Raw genomic sequence first — 19242 nt, 5'->3', positions numbered from 1 at the left:
TGGATACAGAAACCGAGGCACAGAAAGGTGCGATCATCAAAGGCCGTTCACCTTGGAAATGGTGCAGCTCTTGCCTCCCAGACCCCTAGGCCCTCCTAGTTCGGTTGTCTTTCACTGTTCCCCATCCAGGGGCAAGCCAAAGTCAACATCTCGCTGGCCCAGAAATGGCCCAAGTGTCCATCAACGGATGAACAGATAAACGAAAGGTGGTCTATCTATACAGTGGAATATTACTCAGCCATGAAAAGAAAGCAAATGCTGACACAGGCTACAGCATGGATGAACCTGAGGACGTTCTGCTCAGTGAAATAAACCAGACGTGAAAGGACACACACTGTATGATTCTACTTATACGAGGTCCCCAGAAGGGTCAAATTCACAGGGACAGAAAGTAGCATGGTGGGTGCCAGGGGCTGGAGGGCAGAGGAAATGGGAAGTTGTTGTTTAATGGGGACAAAACCTCAGTTTGGGAAGACGAAGAAGCTCTGGACATGGATGGCAGTGATGGCTGCACAGCGACGTGAATGTACTTAATGCCACTGAACCGTATGCTGAAAAATGGTTAAGATGGTAAATTTGATGTTATGTGTATTTTACCACTCAGAAAAAAGAATGAAGTACTGATACATGCTACAACATGGATAAACCTCGAAAACATTATGTTACATGAAAGAAGCCAGACACAAAAGGTCACACGTTGTACGATTCCATTTATGTGAAATATCCAGAATAGGTAAATCTATAGAGACAGAAAGTAGACGAGTGGTGGCCAAGGGCCAGGGGAGGAGAGAGGATGGAGGATGATTGCTCATGGGCCTGGGGTTTCCTTTGGGGGTGGTGAGAATGCTCTACAATTAGACAGAGGTGGTGGCCGCACAGCATTGTGAATGCGCTATACGACACTGAATTGCACATTTAGCAATGGTCAGTTCTATGTTACATGAATTTCACTTCAATTTAAAAAAAAAAAGAAGGAAAGGGAAGAAACTCTCCCGTTCCCTGGCCTTCTCTCCTCCTGCATCCAAAGCCTCACCCGGTGCCCTCTTTTTCTGCCGGGCATCTGTCCAGCGGCCCTCCCTGCCCCTTCCGTGCGCCGCACACACTGGAACCTCCATTTTCCCTCTGCGTCCAGGCCTGAGCACAGCCAGGGGATTGGAATCCTTCTGTGTGTGTGTGTCCTTCCGAGCAGGTTAGGATTCTAGTGAGAGCAGGAGAAATCTGGAAGGCAGCCTCCTGGGAGAACAGGTGGGCCAGACCACCTTCCCCAAGTTTTTCTTCGTCAGAGTCTTCACTAAGCCCTCTTCCAAGCTCGGAACAAGGCAAGGTGCTCCGAGGAAGCCAAAAAGGTATAACTCGGCCCTGCCCCTGGGAGCCCCCGCCCGGCCCAGCTGGGACGCCTGGGCCCCGGGAGCTACACCAAGATAACGACAGTCCGGGGAGTGGCTCATACAGTGTGGGGAGCCCCAGAGAAAAGCAGACCCCCTAACTCTTGCTGAAGGGACCCCGGCCTGAGCCAGAGGCTCCCACGGGGACCCACTTGTGTCTCTTCTCCGCCTGGTGGCCACAGGCCCTTCAACTCTCCCAGCTCAGAGGACATAGCAAGGCAGCCACCTGCAGTGCAGGTGGGAGAGGCAAAGCGTTGGCCTCCACCTCCTGCCCTACCTGCTGCTGCGTCCTGACCAGGCCACTTTGGGTCCCTGCTCTTTCTCTAATGAGCAAGGAAAAGGTCAGAAGTGGGGCAGGAAGAGGGGAACAACCCAGAGCAAACTGACCCAGACCCAGCCGAGAACCCAGAGTGGGTGGTGAGCAGGGCCCACCCTCACGGACAAGCCCCAGCCCACTCTGAACTGTGCCCTTTTAAAAACATGCCTGTCCCACCCCCATAAACGGGGTTCCTAACTCAGCCAGTCTGAAAGCGGCTCTGACCCGAGGGGAGGAAAAGGCACCACTTCCCAAGACCTCAAAGACACACAATTGGTGGAGCCTCTGACCACAGCCTCCTAGGCGTGTGGCTACAAGACTTGACAACAGGATCCCAATGGGGTCTCCAACTCATGTACATGGCCGTGACCTCAGAGCATGCAACCCTATCTTGGGGAATCTAATCCTGCTCTAAATCCATGGTGCCTTTTGGCCTCATGAAGAGCAAAAGCTACAGAACAAAAGAAGAGAAATTCTGTTTTCCTCTCTGGAAAAAAAGAAAAGAAACAAAAAACTCACACAAACCCAAACTGAAAGCTTCTGGGCACTGTTCAGACTAAACTAGATCAGGAAATACTGATGGATTTTTTTTTTTTTCTTTTTTGCCACATCGCGTGGCTTGCGGGATCTTAGTTCCCAGACCAGGGATCGAACCCGGGCCCTCAGCACTGAAAGTGCAGAATCCTAACCACTGGGCCACCAGGGACTTCCCCTGATGGATTTTAAAAACAACAACAACGTAACAACATGGCACGGGCCATGTAATGGACGTGACAACATGAACTTGAAGAATCGAGGACCCCGATTACGACAAGAATCCTGGCCAGCAGGTAACCTCCTCTGTGGTTGGCCCAACTCATGACCTCCCTGAGCTGTAGTGTGCCCATGTATGAAACACGACAGCTGAAAGCACTGAGTGCCAAATCATGACTTCTTCGAGCCTCAGTTTCCTCACCTGTAAAATGGGCACAGCAGCACTTCTGGGTGTCAAATGAAGCACAACGGGCAGAAGCACTCCGTGCCATGGAGGGTGTTACACAAAAGGTGGATGAATGAGAAAGGCCGCTTTGCCTCTGGACCTCTAGCCACCGCCTCCCCACAAATGGTCATCAGGCCCTGAGTCACCACCAGGCCACTATGCTGGGTACCAGGGACTCAAAGACAAATAAGCCAAGGTCCCTCAGCCTGCAGAGCAGCTGGGCTAGACCAGGGATCCCTATGGTTTGGAGAGGGAAGGCCTGCCGCCTTCTCCTTGGGCGGGAATCTCAGTATCCAGAAGAGTCTATCATGAAGCATCCATCTGGTTGGGTACAGGATGGGTGCCATTATCAGCCTAAACCCTCCAAACACCAGTCCTGCAGCTCCCAGGCCACCAGGACAAACCTGAATGAACCGAACATCCCAGATTTCACAAGCCGGCCTCCAGTTTACAACCATGTGGTGAGTCTCAATCCTGCTCCAGGCCCAGCCTGGGGTGGTAAGGTTTCAGGGAAACGGAAAGTCATTCCTCCTGAAAGGTCAAACCCTTGGACTTGTTTTTTTCCCACGCTCCTTCCGGCTCCCCTCTTCTCCTAAGATGCTGAATTCCTCTTTTCCTCCCTGCTGGAAAGTCAGAAAGAACATTCCTCAGGAAAGGGGACAGTTTCCCAGGAGAAATAACAGAGGTAAAAAGAGAGAGAAATGGGTGTAATTGGTGCTCTAAACCTTGGTACCCAAGGAGTGCAGAGCAGATGCGCTGGTCCGCACGCATCACCATGACCTCACGATGCTCGGGTGAGTCACCCGAGTGAGGCTGGGACCCGAAATGAAACGAGCAGCTTGGGAGCTCAGCTGAATACTGATGTGGGGATCTGTTCACCACCTCCCTGGCTACTCCTGGCAGCAAATGCCCAGGCTGCGTGGCCCCCAAGTATAAATGAATGAGCTCCTTTCCACACCAGGTTAATGCACATCGCGCTCTGGACCAATGAAACAAGCCCCCTCAGAACGCTGCTTCACTGGGTTGGAAAATGTCACAGGAGTAGGGGAAGGAATGAGGTCTTAAGTTACGCATGTCCATTTGATGGCTCAACAAGGGGGAATGCTTTCACAACTCTTGAAGCTTTTGTTATTACTGGTGTTTTAGTGTTGGGTTCTTAAACACATCGAACAAATCTCCTTCAAACGGGTAGTTACCGACTGCCATGGGGAAGGCGGCAGGCCTCCCACCTCCCAGATGGCTCAACCACAATGAACGTGTGGCCTGTCAGATGCACAGCACTGATGAACTAATTGAAATATGCTGCAAGAAGCAAACCCCAAATAAATGTGAAATAGCTGTTTCCTTATCCAAGAGCCCCTAACTGCCTCCATGGCTGGCCGTCCCTGCCAGCTGAACGGTCCCCGGGCTCCTGCTTCCGTGTGGTTTTCAAGACTTAAATGCTTTTTGCCCATTGTGATTACCCAAGAGGGAAAAATTCTAATTGCAGAAAATGTTTGGTATCTCTCCCTCTTATGGAAAAAACAAAAACCTGCAAGTGAAAAGTCAACTCTCACCAAGTGCCCAGCGGGACACAAGAGCGCAACGGACCAGCCCGCGATAAGCCGCCCTCGACCGCGCCTCCCCGTCTGCGGGAAGCCCCGCCTCCCCGGCAGCCCCGCGCCCGGATGGAAGCTGTTCCCTGTTGGAAATGGGAATGGCCGCCTATTTCTACCCCGATGCCTAGCCCCCGCCTCCCACCCTTCAAGGTGGGTTTGCAAGGGTCTGTAAAGAGATAGCAGAGGGACAGCTGGCAGCCCCCACGGAGTAGCCCTCCCTCCACCCGCCTCACGCAGGGCCCTGGCGCCTGGTGGGCGCTTCCTGGGGCCTGACTCCTTCGTGGACCATGGCCAGGTGAGGCCAGGAGGATGCAGGGCCTGACTCAGTCCAGCAGGGCAGCAGCGGGAAAGAGCTCCCGCCCTGCTCCACAGCACAGCCGATGAGTCAGCCAGACCCTACAGAGACCTGGGGGAAGTCCCCCAGCTTCAGAGAGGGAAAATTCCATCCTTCCCGGGGAGCCATTTCCAAAAAGGGAAATAAAGAACCTCAGAGAGAAGAAAGAGCAATAATCCCTATTATTTATGTACCAACTCTTCACAGGGCACACAAGGCAGAACATTTTTGGAAAGGTTTCCAGGACTAAGAAAGCCAGGATTTGAGGGTTGGGAACCCGGGAAGCCCCATGCTGGCCCGAAATGCCTCAAGAGAATCATTTCTGGGACTTCCCTGGTGGTCCAGGAGTTAAGACTCCACGCTCCCAATGCAGGGGGCTGGGGTTTGATCCCAGGTCAGGGAACTAGATCCCGCAGGCTGCAACTGAAGACCCTGCATGCATGTCACAAGGAAGATCTTGCACGGGGCAACAAAGATCTGCGTGTCGCAACTAAGACCCGGTGCAGCCAAATAAATAAATAGATATGTATTTTTTAAATGGTAAAAGCTTAAAAAAAAAAAAAAAAGGATCATTCCTTTGGGCGAAGGGCTGCCCTTGGCGCCTCCCAGCAAAGACCAGTTAGTTCTGTTAGACGTGGGGCTGCCGACACCCCCTTGTGTGCGAGAACACGGGACCTCCTGCCTGCAGGCTGTGGAAAGGGGAGATGGGTGCCCTTCTGGAAGGAGTCTAGGAGGGCGAGGTGGGGACCCTATGCCCAGATATTTCTCCTTCCTCTGGCACCCAAGACAGAGCAAACCCAAGAAACTGCGGCTCTGGCCTTCATTCACCAAGTAATTACTGAGCGTCCACAAGGGGCCCCGTTCTGTACGCTGGAGTTACCATGGGGGTAAACACAGTGACAAAGACAGCAGATGGGTCACTACAGTGGGGGTGGGGGTGTAGCACGAGGAGGAAAGAATCTCATCGCGAACGCTGCAGGAGCTGAGAGGAAAGAACCACACTTGGGATCAGCCGGGAGTGGGTGCAAGTGTTGGCTGGCCCCAGCCACCTGTGCGAACTCCAACAAGTCACTTACCTCTCTGAGTCTGTTTCCCTTCTGTAAAATGTGGCCACAGTCCCTCCTTATCTCTCGGGAATGCTGTGTTGTGGAACTACTTTGTATAAACTGTCGGTACTCATTATTCACGGATTCCCGTATTTACGAGTCCGCCCACTTGCTACAGTTTACTTGTAACCCAGAAACTGACGATCGCGGCGCTTACGAGGTTATTTGCAGACATGCACGGGGTGGGGGTGGGGGGGAAACTGAGTCACCCAACGCCCAACGTGCAGCACAGGTCAAACAAGGTGGCCCTCTGCCTTCTGTTTCAGTTCAAACTGTCAACAAGTGTCCCTTCCGTGATCCATTAACTGCCACAGTTTTCACACTTCTGTGCTTTTTTTGTTAGTGATTTAACATGGCCCTGAGCATGAAGCTGAAGCACTGCCTACTGCTCAGAGCTGCTCAGAGCCGAGAAGGCTGTGATGTGCCTTATGGAGAAAACTCGTGTGTTAGATGAGCTTCGCTCAGGCCTGAGTGATAGTGCTGTTGGCTGAGTTCAATTAATGAATCAATAATATATAATAAATAAGGCATCCTTAAAGAGAAACACACATAAGAGAGTTATGTATTGATCAGTGGACAAATACGTTGTGACCAGAGGCTGGCGGGAACCTACCTCCGTATTTCCCCTAAGAGCAGTGGTTCAGGGCACTGTACAGAACGGCCAGGAATGGGCCTCGACGGTGTGCACACGTGACCTACGATGTATTATACTCGAGGGCTTCCGCTCTGTGAGGCCACGGCTCCTGCAGCTGACGTATCCACACCTGGCCTATCAGCATCACTCCGAGATGGAAATCAGCCTCGGGGTCCCCGAGTCCTGCGGCTTCTTTTAATAACTCTCTGCCTTTCCCCTGCACTCCCAACTCCCAACACCTTCCACATGAGGGAAGCGGGACTTCGGGGCTTCAGCGAGGAGAGGGTGTGAAACTGCTTTCTTTCTTTTTTTTTTTTAATTAATTAATTTATTTGTTCTTATTTTTGGCTGTGTTGGGTCCTGGCCTCTGCGCACAGGCTTTCTCTATTTGCAGCGAGCGGGGGCTACTCTTCGTTGCGGTGCACGGGCCTCTCACTGTCGTGACTTCTCTTGTTGCGGAGCCCGGGCTCTAGGCACGCAGGCTTCAGTAGTTGTGGCGCATGGGCGCACGGGCGCACGGGCTTAGCCGCTCTGCGGTATGTGGGATCCTCCCGGACCAGGGCTCGAACCCGTGTCCCCTGCATCGGCAGGTGGACTCTCAACCACTGTGCCATCAAGGAAGCCCCGAAACTGCTTTCTTTCTTTTTTTTTTTTGCGGTACGCGGGCCTCTCACTGTTCTGGCCTCTCCCATTGCGGAGTACAGGCTCCGGACATGCAGGCTCAGTGGCCATGGCTCACAGGCCCAGCCGCTCTGCAGCATGTGGGATCTTCCCGGACCAGGGCTCGAACCCGTGTCCCCTACATCAGCAGGCGGACTCTCAACCACTGCGCCACCAGGGAAGCCCCGAAACTGCTTTCTTGATGCTCTTCCCCAAAGCTCTTGCTTGGGTTTGATTTGTCTGTTGCTGGAATCCTGCCTGTTGGTTCATTTTGTTTCTGTCCTCTGGCAAGGGCAGTTTTTTGTTTTTTTCAAATTTAATTATTATTCTGACGAACTTTATTTCAACAGTAACTATACTTTTTGTTTGTTTTTAAACGATTAAAGCAATTTTATTTTACTTTTTTTTGAATTTTTGAATTTTTTTTTAAACAGCAGGTTCTTATCAGTAATCTATTTTATACATATTCGTGTATATATGTCAATCCAAATCTCCCAATTCATGCCACCACCACCACCCCCCCGCTGCCACTTTCCCCCCTTGGTGTCCATACGTTTGTTCTCTACCTCTGTGTCTCTATTTCTGCCCTGCAAACCGGTTCATCTGTACCATTCTTCTAGGTTCCACATACATGCGTTAATATACGATATTTGTTTTTCTCTTTCTGACTTACTTCACTCCGTATGACAGTCTCTAGATCCATCCACGTCTCTCCGTTTGTTTTTTTAATACTTATTTATTTGGCTGTGCCAGGTCTTGGTTGCAGCATGCGGGATCTTTAGTTGCTGCATGAGGGATCTAGTTCCCTGACCAGGGATGGAATCCGGGCCCCCTGCATTGGGAGCGCAGAGTCTGCACCACAAGGGAAGTCCCAAGGGCAGTTGTTAATATGAGTAATTGACGTGAACGCCAGCTCTCCTCCCCAGCAGTGCTCTTTCTGCCTTTGGTCATAAAGGTTTAGCAGGGGTTTTTCTTGGTGTTTGCTGGGCTGGGAGTGAGGAAGACGGTACCCCTGTACCCGTCTGACAGGAGAAAAGGGCTGATGTACAGGGCTGCTGTCCGACTTCAACTTTGCCAGTGTAACGAGCCAGCACCAAGCTGGTAATTAGGGACCTGGGTTCCAGGCTGCAGGACAGGTCTTGGGCAAGTCACTGCTCTTCCCTCAGCCTCGCCCTCTCGTCCTTAATGGGGTACAGCCCTCCCAGCTCCAGCGTTCCCAGACCCTCCAGCAAGGCTGGAGAAGGCACCACCAGGCTCCCCACTTTCCCTCCAGACCGATTCTCTCCTTTCACGCAGGAACCTTTTCCGGTAGGGCCGTGGTGATAACCACAAATTTGACTCTAAATCCTACACACCTTTCCAGGTGCCCTATCAAAACTCCACCCATTCTTCAAGGCCTCCTTCAAATCCCACCTCTTCCAGGAAGTCAACCCTGACCGCCTTACCCAGAAAGGGTGTCTCCTCCTCTGAAGCCTGTCTGCTGTTTAAGCAACACTTATCTCACATGCCCGGTGTTACCCGTGGGGCGCACCTCCCTAACCACACCGTGAGTCGGCCTAAGTTTTAGGTGCAATGTTACATATTGTATTCAACTCTTATCTGTTTATCTGTATTCAACTCTTATCTAAGGTTTTCCAGAAACCTTTTTTTTTTTTTTGCGGTACGCGGGCCTCTCACTGTTGTGGCCTCTCCCGTTGCGGAGCACAGGCTCCGGATGCGCAGGCTCAGCGGCCATGGCTCACGGGCCCAGCCGCTCCGCGGCATGTGGGATCTTCGCGGACCGGGGCACGCACCTGTGTCCCCTGCATCGGCAGGCGGACTCTCAACCACTGCGCCACCAGGGAAGCCCCTCCAGAAACCTTTTGTGATGAGTTATAAAGAATACAGATAGATTTACACTTTCATATACACGTGGACATAGACGAGAGTAAAGTAGAAATAAGTATGCTGACCCCAGGGTAAGTGAATACAGTCACTACATGAAAATATAGCATTGTGCTCCCAGCATCCTGGAAGCCAGGGAAGAGGAGGTGCCCATAATCAGTTGGAAAGACAGTGTGGGTGGAATGGGAAGAGTCTGGCAGAACTGGGCACAAACCCGGAGTGCCTTAGGGCAAATCAGTTGACTTCTTTCTGTGGGAAAATGGAGGAAGAACACCATCTAACGCGCAGGGTGCGTGGGGAAGCCTCGTGCACGCTGTGTGCATGCAGTACACAAACCATACATGTTTTCCTTCTCCACCTTCCTTCTCATTATCAAAGGAAGAAGCAACCTACATTCCCCGCACACAGGGGAGGCAAATCTTGCCTGGCCGTAAATTCTAAAAGAAATGTTTCATACAAGACTCTGTAAGAAGACTTGAGCAGAGAGGGGGCAACACCCCACGTTACCGTTAGCCTTGGTTTTAGAGCAAAGCCAGACAACGATTTGCCATGGCCGCCATGGCTCTATTTGATCACATCCCGGGTACCCAGTGAAAGCCTAATAAACATTGACATAAGGACCTACAGGGAAGCTACTTGAAGACCACTTAGTGGCAGGGGGTCCTGGTGAGCAGGTTTCAGGAGGGCTGTCTGCAAGGCTGACCACCTCTCCTGCCCATGGCTGAGGACGCAGGCGTGAGATCACTGTCCTTCCATGACAGAGCACATGCCCGCCCCCACCCCCACTGTCTTCTCCAAAAGCAGCAAGGCAGCGATCATGAAGCACCAGAAGTTTCCTCTTTTTTTTTTTTTTTTTAATTAATTTATTTATTTATTTATGGCTGCGTTGGGTCTTCGTTACTGTGCACAGGCTTTCTCTAGTTGTGGCGAGCGGGGGCTACTCTTCGTTGTGATGCATGGGCTTCTCATTGCAGTGGCTTCTCTTGTTGCGGAGCACGGGCTCTAGGCAGGCGGGCTTCAGTAGTTTTGGCTCACGGGCTCTAGAGCGCAGGATCAGTAGTTGTGGTGCACGGGCTCAGTTGCTCCATAGCATGTGGGATCTTCCCAGAGCAGGGATCGAACCCGTGCCCCTACAATGGCAGGCGGATTCTTAACCACTGCGCTACCAGGGAAATCCATCACCAGAAGTTTCCTCTTCTCATCTCTACAAATGAACTGTACATTCTCCACGACTGGCTCTTCTCAGGGACCAAGCTGGAAAGCCTTAACGGGATGGGATGGTTAAGAGAACATCTGCCTGGTTTTAAAAGAGGCCTCTAGATATGGAGGAAGGCAAAGTTGGGCCCCAGTGAGAGAGGATGTACAGTCAGCTTGGGACAAGGGCTCTTAGTTCCTCACCATTTATCCGACAGACATTTGCCCTAGAGTCTCCCATGTGCCAGGCACGGGGGATGCAGAGAAATGAGATTCAGCGCTGACCCCACAGGAGCTCAGTCTAGCAGGGAGGCACAGAGTAACATTTTTTTTTTTTTCCTTGCAGTACGCGGACCTCTCACTGCTGTGGCGTCTCCCGTTGCGGAGCACAGGCTTCAGACGCACAGGCTCAGCGGCCATGGCTCACAGGCCCAGCCGCTCCGTGGCATGTGGGATCTTCCCGGACCGGGGCACGAACCCATGTCCCCTGCATCGGCAGGCGGACTCTCAACCACTGCGCCACCAGGGAAGCCCCAGAGTAACATTTAACTGACGTTCTGCCTAAGTTAGATTAGGGCAGCACAAAGGTGCAGGTGATGGACTCCACCTGGGAAGGCCAATGAAGACAACAAGCCTGGGTCTCAGTAATGAACAGTCATTAAGGCAGAGGACGCAAGGCCCAAATCCTACAGGGCCTCATACAAGCAGAGGAATTTTCTTTCAGATTCCATAAGGAAGGACCAACCAAGATCAAGACAAACCAAGTGACTCAGTGAAGCTCGTACGACCTTATGGGACGACCAGGCCTGGAGCCTTGACTCCCACAGTTCCGTTACCCTGCTGCATCCCCTGCACGGTGAGTACAGAAGGCCAAAGAGAGAAGCCCATTCCACACCCAGTGCCCAGAGAGCCCAGAGTCTGTGCCTGGCCATCGTCATAGCAGAGCATGTACTGTCCTAGTCATCTGGCAAGTCCCTCCTCTATAAGAAAAACAGCCCTTCCTAACTCACTGTGTTTCTCGCTGCAAAGGGAGAGGGCTGGGAATCTCCTCCGATCACAGAAGAAGAAGAAGAATTTAACAGGGACCGTCCAGGAGTCAGATAAGCTAGGTCCCCAGAGGCAAGCTGGGGAGGGGGCTTCTAGTGCATCCAGACACTGACGCTGACGGTGCACAGGGTGCTGACCCAGGGCGGGGGACCAGGGATGAATCAAACTCCACCCCCGTCCTCCATCCTCCAGGAGCTCACAATCCAGCCGGGGAGATAAGCCAGGCCCAAAAGTAACTATAAAATAAGGCAGGCGGTGATAAGAGTCACACAAGAGACACAAATAAGGTGCAGTGGGAGTTCAGAGCAGAGATGAGTCACGTTGGGGGCTTGGCCGCAGGGGAGATTCAGATGCAGGGGAGCATTTACCACATTCCCCTGAGAAAGGAGGCCGGGGGGCTCTAGCCTATAGCCCCAGGGGCTCCCAGGTAGGGGCTGGGGACAGAGAGCTAGCAGGGGACCAAGAAAGATGCTCAGAGGAGGCCCCCTTTGAAGGACCCTGATTCTGAAGGGGAGGCCGGAGACTTTGGAGAACTGCCCCAGTCCACATTTCAGAGGCAGGCAGAGGAGCGTAGGATGAGGAATTTGGAATTTACGCAGGGGCAGCAAATGCGTTGAAAAGGGACAGCGCTAAAGATTTGCCTTGAAATGACATTTGCCGAGCAAACACACTCTGTTTATTCAGAATGTCCACTTGAGGTTTCCCGGCGGAATTAGCTACACGTTATGGCGGAGGCGGGCACTAGCGTTTCCCTCTCCCCAAGTCCCCCATCAGCCCTGCCCCTGACAAGCAAGCCTGAGGCGGGCAGGGAGGAAGCTCGCCGCTCGGAGACAGCGCCGGCCCCTCAGGTTAACAGCAAAGGGAGACTCACGGGATGGAGAGGGGCCAGATGTTCCTCCAGCAGCACTTCTTCCCAGTCCTGGCCCCCTCTCTGAGGGCCGCACCCCGGGCTCAGGCCCCGGACACCCACCCAGCCAGGCCAGCGCTGGAGGGCTGTCCAGGTGGAGGCGGGAAGCCCAGAAGGCTACACCGAGGGCTTTGGCCACCACTTCCTCCCGGCCCCTTCCCAGCACTGCACACACACCTGCCCCTTGGCCGCCGTGACACTTGTCACTGGGGGAGGGGAGTCCTCCGCGCCCCAGCCGGAACCGACGGAAATTCGGCATTAGCGTCGGGGCCCCCCGTGAATCCCGAGGGTCAGCGCCTCCCGGGGGGCCGGACTGGGGGCGATTTCCTGAGGCCGGGATCCCCGCGCGCCAGACCCTCCTCCCCGCGCGGAGCGGCGGGGCCCGGGTCTCCTACTTTTCCCTCCCGCCGAGCGCGCGGGCCGTAGGACAGGCGGGCGGGCGGGCGGGCCTGGGCCTCCGGGAGCCGCCGCCCGGCCGGGGTCCCCACCCCGCGCCCGGCCCCCCCACGCCCCCTCCCCGGGGGCTCCGCACGGGCCAGAGGAGGGGGCCCGGCCGCGCCGCCTTCCGGCCGGGCCGCCGAAACACTCACCCAGCTCCGCGCGGCGCGGCTTCGTCCTCTTCAGCCGCGCTGGGCCGCCGCCGCCTCACGCCGCCCGGGAGGCCCCGGCCCCGCGGTCCCGGCCCGGCCGGCTGCGCCCCGCGGCTCCGCGCGCCGCCGCCGCCACCGCCGCCGCCGCCAGCTGGCCCCGGGCGAGCGGCCGGGCCCCCGCGGGCATGCTCCCCGGCCGTCGGCGGGCGGGTGGCGGGCGGGCGCACGTGCGGGCCGCCGCGGGTCTGGGCGCTCGGAGCGCGGGCCGCGGGCCAACGAAGAGGCGGCGGCCGGCGGGGCGCGGGGCCGGGCGCGCCCGCGGACCGGCCTGACAGCTCTACGCCGCGGCGCCGCCGTGCCCCGCGCGCCCCAGCGGCCGCTGCTGCCCGTGCGCGCCGGGCCCGCCTCGCATTCCCTCACTCGGCGGCAGGCCTGCGCCTCCGTCAGGCCACGCGGGGAGCCGCCCGCCGCCTCCGCCCGCCCCGAGGGCCGGCCTCCGCCCGGAGCAACCCGGCAAACTTGGTGGCCCCGCTCCGGCGCCGGGCGTGCTGTCGCCCCGGCGACCCCCGAAAGCCCGGGGCTCGCTTCCGCGCGGGAGGCCCCGGGCGCTGGACCCGGCCCACGACCTCTCGGCCCTTTTAACACCATCGGCCGCGCCTATCGGGAGACTCGCGAACAGTAAGAGGGGAAGGGAACGAGCAGATCTGCAGAAATTGGGGGAAAAAAAAATAAAAATCAAGTCCTTCGGGAGTAAAATGACAAATCAAGGGGAACGAACTGCGGAAGACTTCGGAAGGCATTTGGCATGTGTGGACAAACCAAAGGTAGGTAATTCAAGTCCAAACCTTGATGCCGGGCACTTGCATCAGTTACCGACCCGATTTGCAGAAATAGGCATCAAGGAGTTCTCTCCTCAGCATCCCAGATATGATCTGGACCAAAAAATGAAAATGTGCTTTGGTCATCAGACGTCGTGGAAGTAATAGTAGCCAGAGGGTCAGTTCTAGTCCCTGACCTCAAGGAACTGGCAGAGGATCAGAAAGAGCTTCATCTTGATGTTCCCTCCCAGCTGGACGCTCCAGTTGGACCAAGAGGGTACGGAGTGAAATTGAAAGGAAATCATAAAGCGTATATTTAGACTGAGCAAGGATGGCCTTGTTTGTCAAGATCTGAAGTAAGTGAATTAAACAGGGCACACCCAAAACCTATGGGTAGTTTACCTCTCACTAAGTACCGCCTTATAAGGTCGGGAGGAGCGGGGGAGTGCTTTCCCCTGGAAGGGCAAGGGCAAGCTCAAGTTAAAGCGCTCCAGGATGAGTTCAGATCAAGTCAGAGAACAACCCTGACCAAAGGCTGTCCCGTCTCCTTGGACACTGAACGGGCCAGGAGAGCCATCGTGACACAGCTTGCCTCAGAACACCTGCCTTGTGATCACACGGAGGCAAGTGAAGGGGTCCCCATAAATACGAAACCCTCAACTCCGTCCCTCCACCAAGGGGTGCCCTAAGACCCATGAAAGGTTTTCAGCCCCAATGCTGTTCCGAGGCGGCCAGGGATTGAGTCATCATCTGTCTCCTGTACAGCCGTGCTCCTTGCCTGAGGACCCGTGGAAACCGGACTGGATGACAGACCCTTTTGCTGCTACTTCTCCCTGTACTTGTGCTTTAACCTAATAATAAAAGTAAAAAGAAAAAAAAAAAAAAAAAAGGGTTTCAGAGCATACAGATCTCCAGAGTGAGGCTCTGCCTGTAGGCCAGTCGGAACGGAGCACCTGGACGGCTGCCACTGTAACCCTGCAATGACTGCTCTCAGACCAGTAACTCGGAAGACTTAACACCATTAAAAACCAGATCCCACAGTGAGCCGGTAGGAATAAATACACTAATATCACAATTATTCGTATCCACAAATATTTATTAAGTGCCTGTATTCAAGAATGAAGAGGGATGGTCCCTGCTCTCATGGAGCTTACAATTTCATTACTCCAGCATCTGACTAGATTTAAAAACTGCAACAAGCACTGGTCTTTGTCTAATGTCAGCAGCATTATAGGAAGCAAATTTCTCACATTATATTGGTCACTGTTACAGTGAAATTGTGAATAAAACATTATCTTTGAAGTCTGTAGTCACAGCGATGACGTGACATATAATGTCCAGCAAATGCAAATTTATGGCTTGATTCCTCCTATTTGAGAGGGGTCTGCTGAAATAAAACAAATCAAAAGGGGAAGGCTTAACACAGGTGCTAAGAATACTGGTGTAGTTTAATATATTATTAAACTGCCACAGAACTCTTGGCAAGGCAGGAAATTATTTCCTGCAAAATCTGTGCAATATAATTGGTTTAATTAGACCTGCAAATCTCATAACCATGTACAATCACTTATGATGGGTAAATACGATTCACCTTTATGATTCCTAAAGGGCTCTAGATATGTATTTATTTTTGAAACCTTCTTAAAGACTCACAGCACAAATGGCACATTAAAATTTAGTGAAAACTGCTTTTGAGATATCTAAAAATTAAAATGACAAAAATGTCTAACTTTTCTACATTTGTAAGTACAGAGTTCAGAATTCAAATAGCATTCAGCAAAGCACCTGGCTTTTCCAAGTTAAAAAGGGGAACAAATTTTGGTTGCTTCTCAAACTCCAAAAGCAAATCATAATCTTCATATAGATCTTCCAAACGTTCAGTGGCAGCCACTTCCTTCATGTGCCCCTGTGTCACAGGCCAGCACCTTTAGAAGTCTAATTATGGAACATTCAAAGGTGCAATTATTTTGATTACATTGGCAATACTTTTTTTTTTTTTTTTGGTAAAACAGCCTATATCAAATAACCCCCAAATCATCTACTTTACTTAAGATCACAGGGCTTCTGAACTTACACTAGCCAAGTTATCAATTACTCATTAAAAAAAAACACACCAGAGGGAAGCTCATTTAAACTCTAAGAAAGCTCATTTTTTGCAAAAAGATGGAGAGAACAGCTTAGACCACCTAACAAATGTCAACCAACCCAAGGCAGTTTTTGAGTCAATTGCTGGGGACACAGTCTACTTTTCTATCTACAAAAGCACTGAAATCGCTACTTCAAAAGCCTATTTAATAACCCAGAATGAATCAGAAATGTACTGTTTATTGAAAACTTACTAGACACCAGGCACTTTACATAAGCTCTCACAATGGAAGGAAGCTTCTTATCTTTACGTGGAGGAAGGCAGCCCTGAGCAGGGTGTGACCCAGGTCTGTCTGGCTCGCCTGTCCCCTGCCCAGCTGCTGCAGTCCTAGCGCTGCCTAGTAGCTACATCTACCTGGGACCCTAGAAGGACAGAGGACATTCCCCCCACCTCAGGAGGCTTTTCAGGGAAAGGAAGAGGGTAGATCCAGGGGAAAGGAGAGCAGTAACTCTACTTGCATTTTAAAAGGCACTTCCCAGAAGTGGAAGATTCACTTAGGTTTTTTACTAACTGCAGCTCAGCCCCAGACAGCAACAACAGTTGCTTTTAAAGCTTGCCACCTCTCCAGCTTTCAGGTTGTTTCTAAATGGAATATTTGTACGTTAAGCGTTATCAAAGGGAAAGACGGCTGAAAGGATTTTTCCTTGGTGTCCCTCTTCACAGCTACGAAGAAAAAAAATTTTTTTCTTAATTTTAAATAAGTGACTGATACTTCCAATCTATTACACACGTCACAAATCAAAGCATATGTTTCCTGAGAGGTACAGAAGACATTTTAATGGGGCTTAAGATTGGAATAAGACTACTGAGAAGATAACTCCCTGACAAGAGAAAACTCTCATCTCTTCTGAAATGGCAATTTCCTATTCTTAAGAATGTAACAGACTTTACAATAAAAGTAGGGAACAATGAAACATACTAATAATTTTCAAGTTAGTTTTTAGTGTCATCTATAGGAACACATTAAAGGGAATATCATTGGTAAAGTCGATCCCTTTATTAAGTCTTGACACAAGCTCTCCTAGAACTTGATTAAAAAGAACGTTTTCTTCACTATAACTAGGAGATTAAAAAGAAAAAAAGACTAGGAAAAAACACCAAGAATAAGGCACTTGATTCTGCTGATGAGTAACTCTGATTAGCTGGAGGTCTCCAACAGGTTGCAGGAGTTGGAAGCAAAGGTTTGATTCACGGACAGGAAGGAGCAAGAGAGGCCACTGTCAGGCGACCCCGGCTTGCTGGGAACCCCCGAGCTGAGCAGGGACGCTGCAGGCGCCAGGCCCGAGCTCAGGCAGGGGAAGCTCCGGTGAAGGGTGCTCAGAGATTATCTGAGATCCCTGCTCAAAGGCATACATATACCCGAATGGAATAACGGGTGGCTTGACTCAATATAACTACATGCTATCAAGAGCCACAGAAGAAGGAGAAAAAGCTCAAAAGTAAACCAAACTGTAAAACCGGAATCAGTGGGAATCAATGGTGAAAGTTTGGAATGAGTCTGTTTGTCAACACATACAGAGCTTGAATATGTGGGCACTGGGTTCTGACTGGCCACCAACAAGTGGGCAGCTAAGCAGCCTGGACCTGACCAGAAGTCAGGACCTCTACCTGCTACGCTCCCGATCAGAGCACAGCTTCCTGCCCACGTGCTAGTTCTGAGAGCCAGGAGGCATTGCCAAGGCAGCGCGCTGGAGCCCTCCAGCAAGGCCACGCGAAAGGCACCGAGCTCTATCTAGACACGTTCCCTGTCCAGCAACAAGCAGGAAAGGTTGCTCTCATCTCAGCCTACTGTTCTTACAGCAGCTAATACGGGAGTATTTATTTTTCTTTTTGGCGGGGGGCGGGGGAGGGAGATTAAAAATGTCTTCATGACGATCTGACTGAGGCCACGTACACTGAGGAAACTGGGGTCTTGCTCTTACAGCCTCACTGAGTGGTGGCCTGTATTTCCATCAGAGCTTTATCACCTCATTGTCAAGGGCGGGACACAAATTACATTCAGAATGATGGGCAGAAAGGTACAACTCCCCAGTTGTTAAACTTTTCTGAAAAGTACTACATCTATCACAAAATTAGAGAATTACATCTCTATCATTTTCCTTTCTTACAAATAACGAAGTTTAAGGGAAACAAAATGAGATATTCTTACTTTCAAAGCTTTCCAATATTCCATTATTTCCAACATTTCCATTATTAACTATTCCAATATTCACTCTAAGACACGGTTCAAACACGAATTACATTACTATTTTTAAAAAACTTCAACACAACTAAATCCAGGGTATGCTGTTTTTTGGTTTTGTTTTGTTTTTTTTTTTTTTGCATTCAGCATGTATTAGTCTATCATTACGGAAGCTGTTCTTAAGCATTTATTTAAAAATAAAAGAATCATATTCACAACGTAGAACAAGTTTATAAAATTGGTGTGCAAAGTTAATGGTAAAAGGATAACACTATTTGTTTAGAAACAAAGCTGTCTCCCCTATTTACATTTCCTTATTCTTTATATAAATTGGATACATATACTATTTAAAAATAATACTTTTTAAATAGTAAAATACACAAGAGATTCCTGAGCATAACAAAAATATCTTGAAAATATGTGGCCATCTGAAGTATAAAATAGCAAGTGTAAAGAATAGCATGATTGTAAAACTACTGTGTGAAAGCTTATAAACAGTATAAAATAGTTTGCCTTTTCTGAGTGCATAATTACACATTAGTGCAAACAAAACTGTCTCAAAATTTAATGGCTACAAATCTCAAAGATTTGCAGAGGTGCGCAAAACATGAAATTTCTTTAATGTCATACGAACTGAACCCAGCTCTCGATTAATCTTCTCCAAACGATCTTCCAAGGCTTCCTGGGTGAAAATCATGGAAAAAACTTAATTAGAATTCTACATCAAGTCCACCGACTCTATAATTACCACCAAAATGACTTTTCTTTCAGCAAAAGAGCAAGTATAAACATCAAAATTACAATCATTTTGGTTTTTACACAAATCGTCATTTACATTATTTCTTTTAAACTAAACATAAATCAACTTTTCAACCATTCAAGATAACTGCTTATCTTTAAATAGAAGGAGAGAATTATTTGACTCCGTTGAACTGAGAACAGTACAAGAGGAACCTAGAAGTTTCTTCACACGTTTCGCCAGAAGAAACGGACACATCTGACTGGTGCCGTAGCCCACTTACAAGTATATCAAATAACTTTCTTCTGACAAAAATTTCTAGGTTAAAAAAGAGGAAAAACGCTGGAGGAGACTTTTCCAAGAAACAAGGTATTTCACAATGAGTCAGTGTAACAAATGCTATTTTTAAATAAATAGTACTACTGTTAAATAGTACCTGGAATATATATTCATCATTTTAGATACTTTATTAGCTATTAACTCCAATGGTATCCTGAAATAAAACTTAAAAATTTTCTCTTCAACAACTTTAAATTGTAAAAAAAATTACACGTTCATTTTAGAATTTTTAGAAGACAGACGAGAAAGAAGTAACAAATAACCACTGTTCCCCTTTCCTGTTTTTTTCTGCAGACAGGAACACCATTTTCAAGAAAAATAAAATCAGAATCAAACTCTACTTCAGAATGTTTTTCAATTTAACTTTTCTTGTTATGGAATATA

The 19242-nt window shown here is 50.4% G+C and overlaps 2 protein-coding genes across 3 annotated transcripts in view; both read right to left on the bottom strand.

The window, feature by feature from the left end:
• Positions 1-12759, bottom strand: part of PITPNM2 (phosphatidylinositol transfer protein membrane associated 2) — a 147461-nt gene extending 134702 nt beyond the window's left edge. Inside the window, exon 1 of one of the 2 annotated variants that reach the window (XM_081253151.1) lies at positions 12635-12759. The gene's annotated coding sequence lies outside the window, so the exon portion shown is untranslated. The remainder of the gene's footprint in view (positions 1-12634) is intronic. The other variant, XM_081253153.1, reaches the window with a different exon arrangement.
• A 1768-nt stretch (positions 12760-14527) lies between these two features.
• Positions 14528-19242, bottom strand: part of MPHOSPH9 (M-phase phosphoprotein 9) — a gene marked incomplete at its 5' end in the record, with an annotated part of 55623 nt that continues 50908 nt past the window's right edge. The window contains 1 exon segment of the mRNA XM_081253399.1: positions 14528-18462. Within this exon segment, the coding sequence (XP_081109525.1) occupies positions 18361-18462 (102 nt within the window). The 3' untranslated portion in view covers positions 14528-18360.

Source organism: Mesoplodon bidens (assembly GCF_964165515.1).
Source record: "Mesoplodon bidens genome assembly, chromosome: 13".
Classification (NCBI taxonomy): Eukaryota; Metazoa; Chordata; class Mammalia; order Artiodactyla; family Ziphiidae; genus Mesoplodon; species Mesoplodon bidens.
This window is presented reverse-complemented; position numbering and strand designations above follow the sequence as displayed.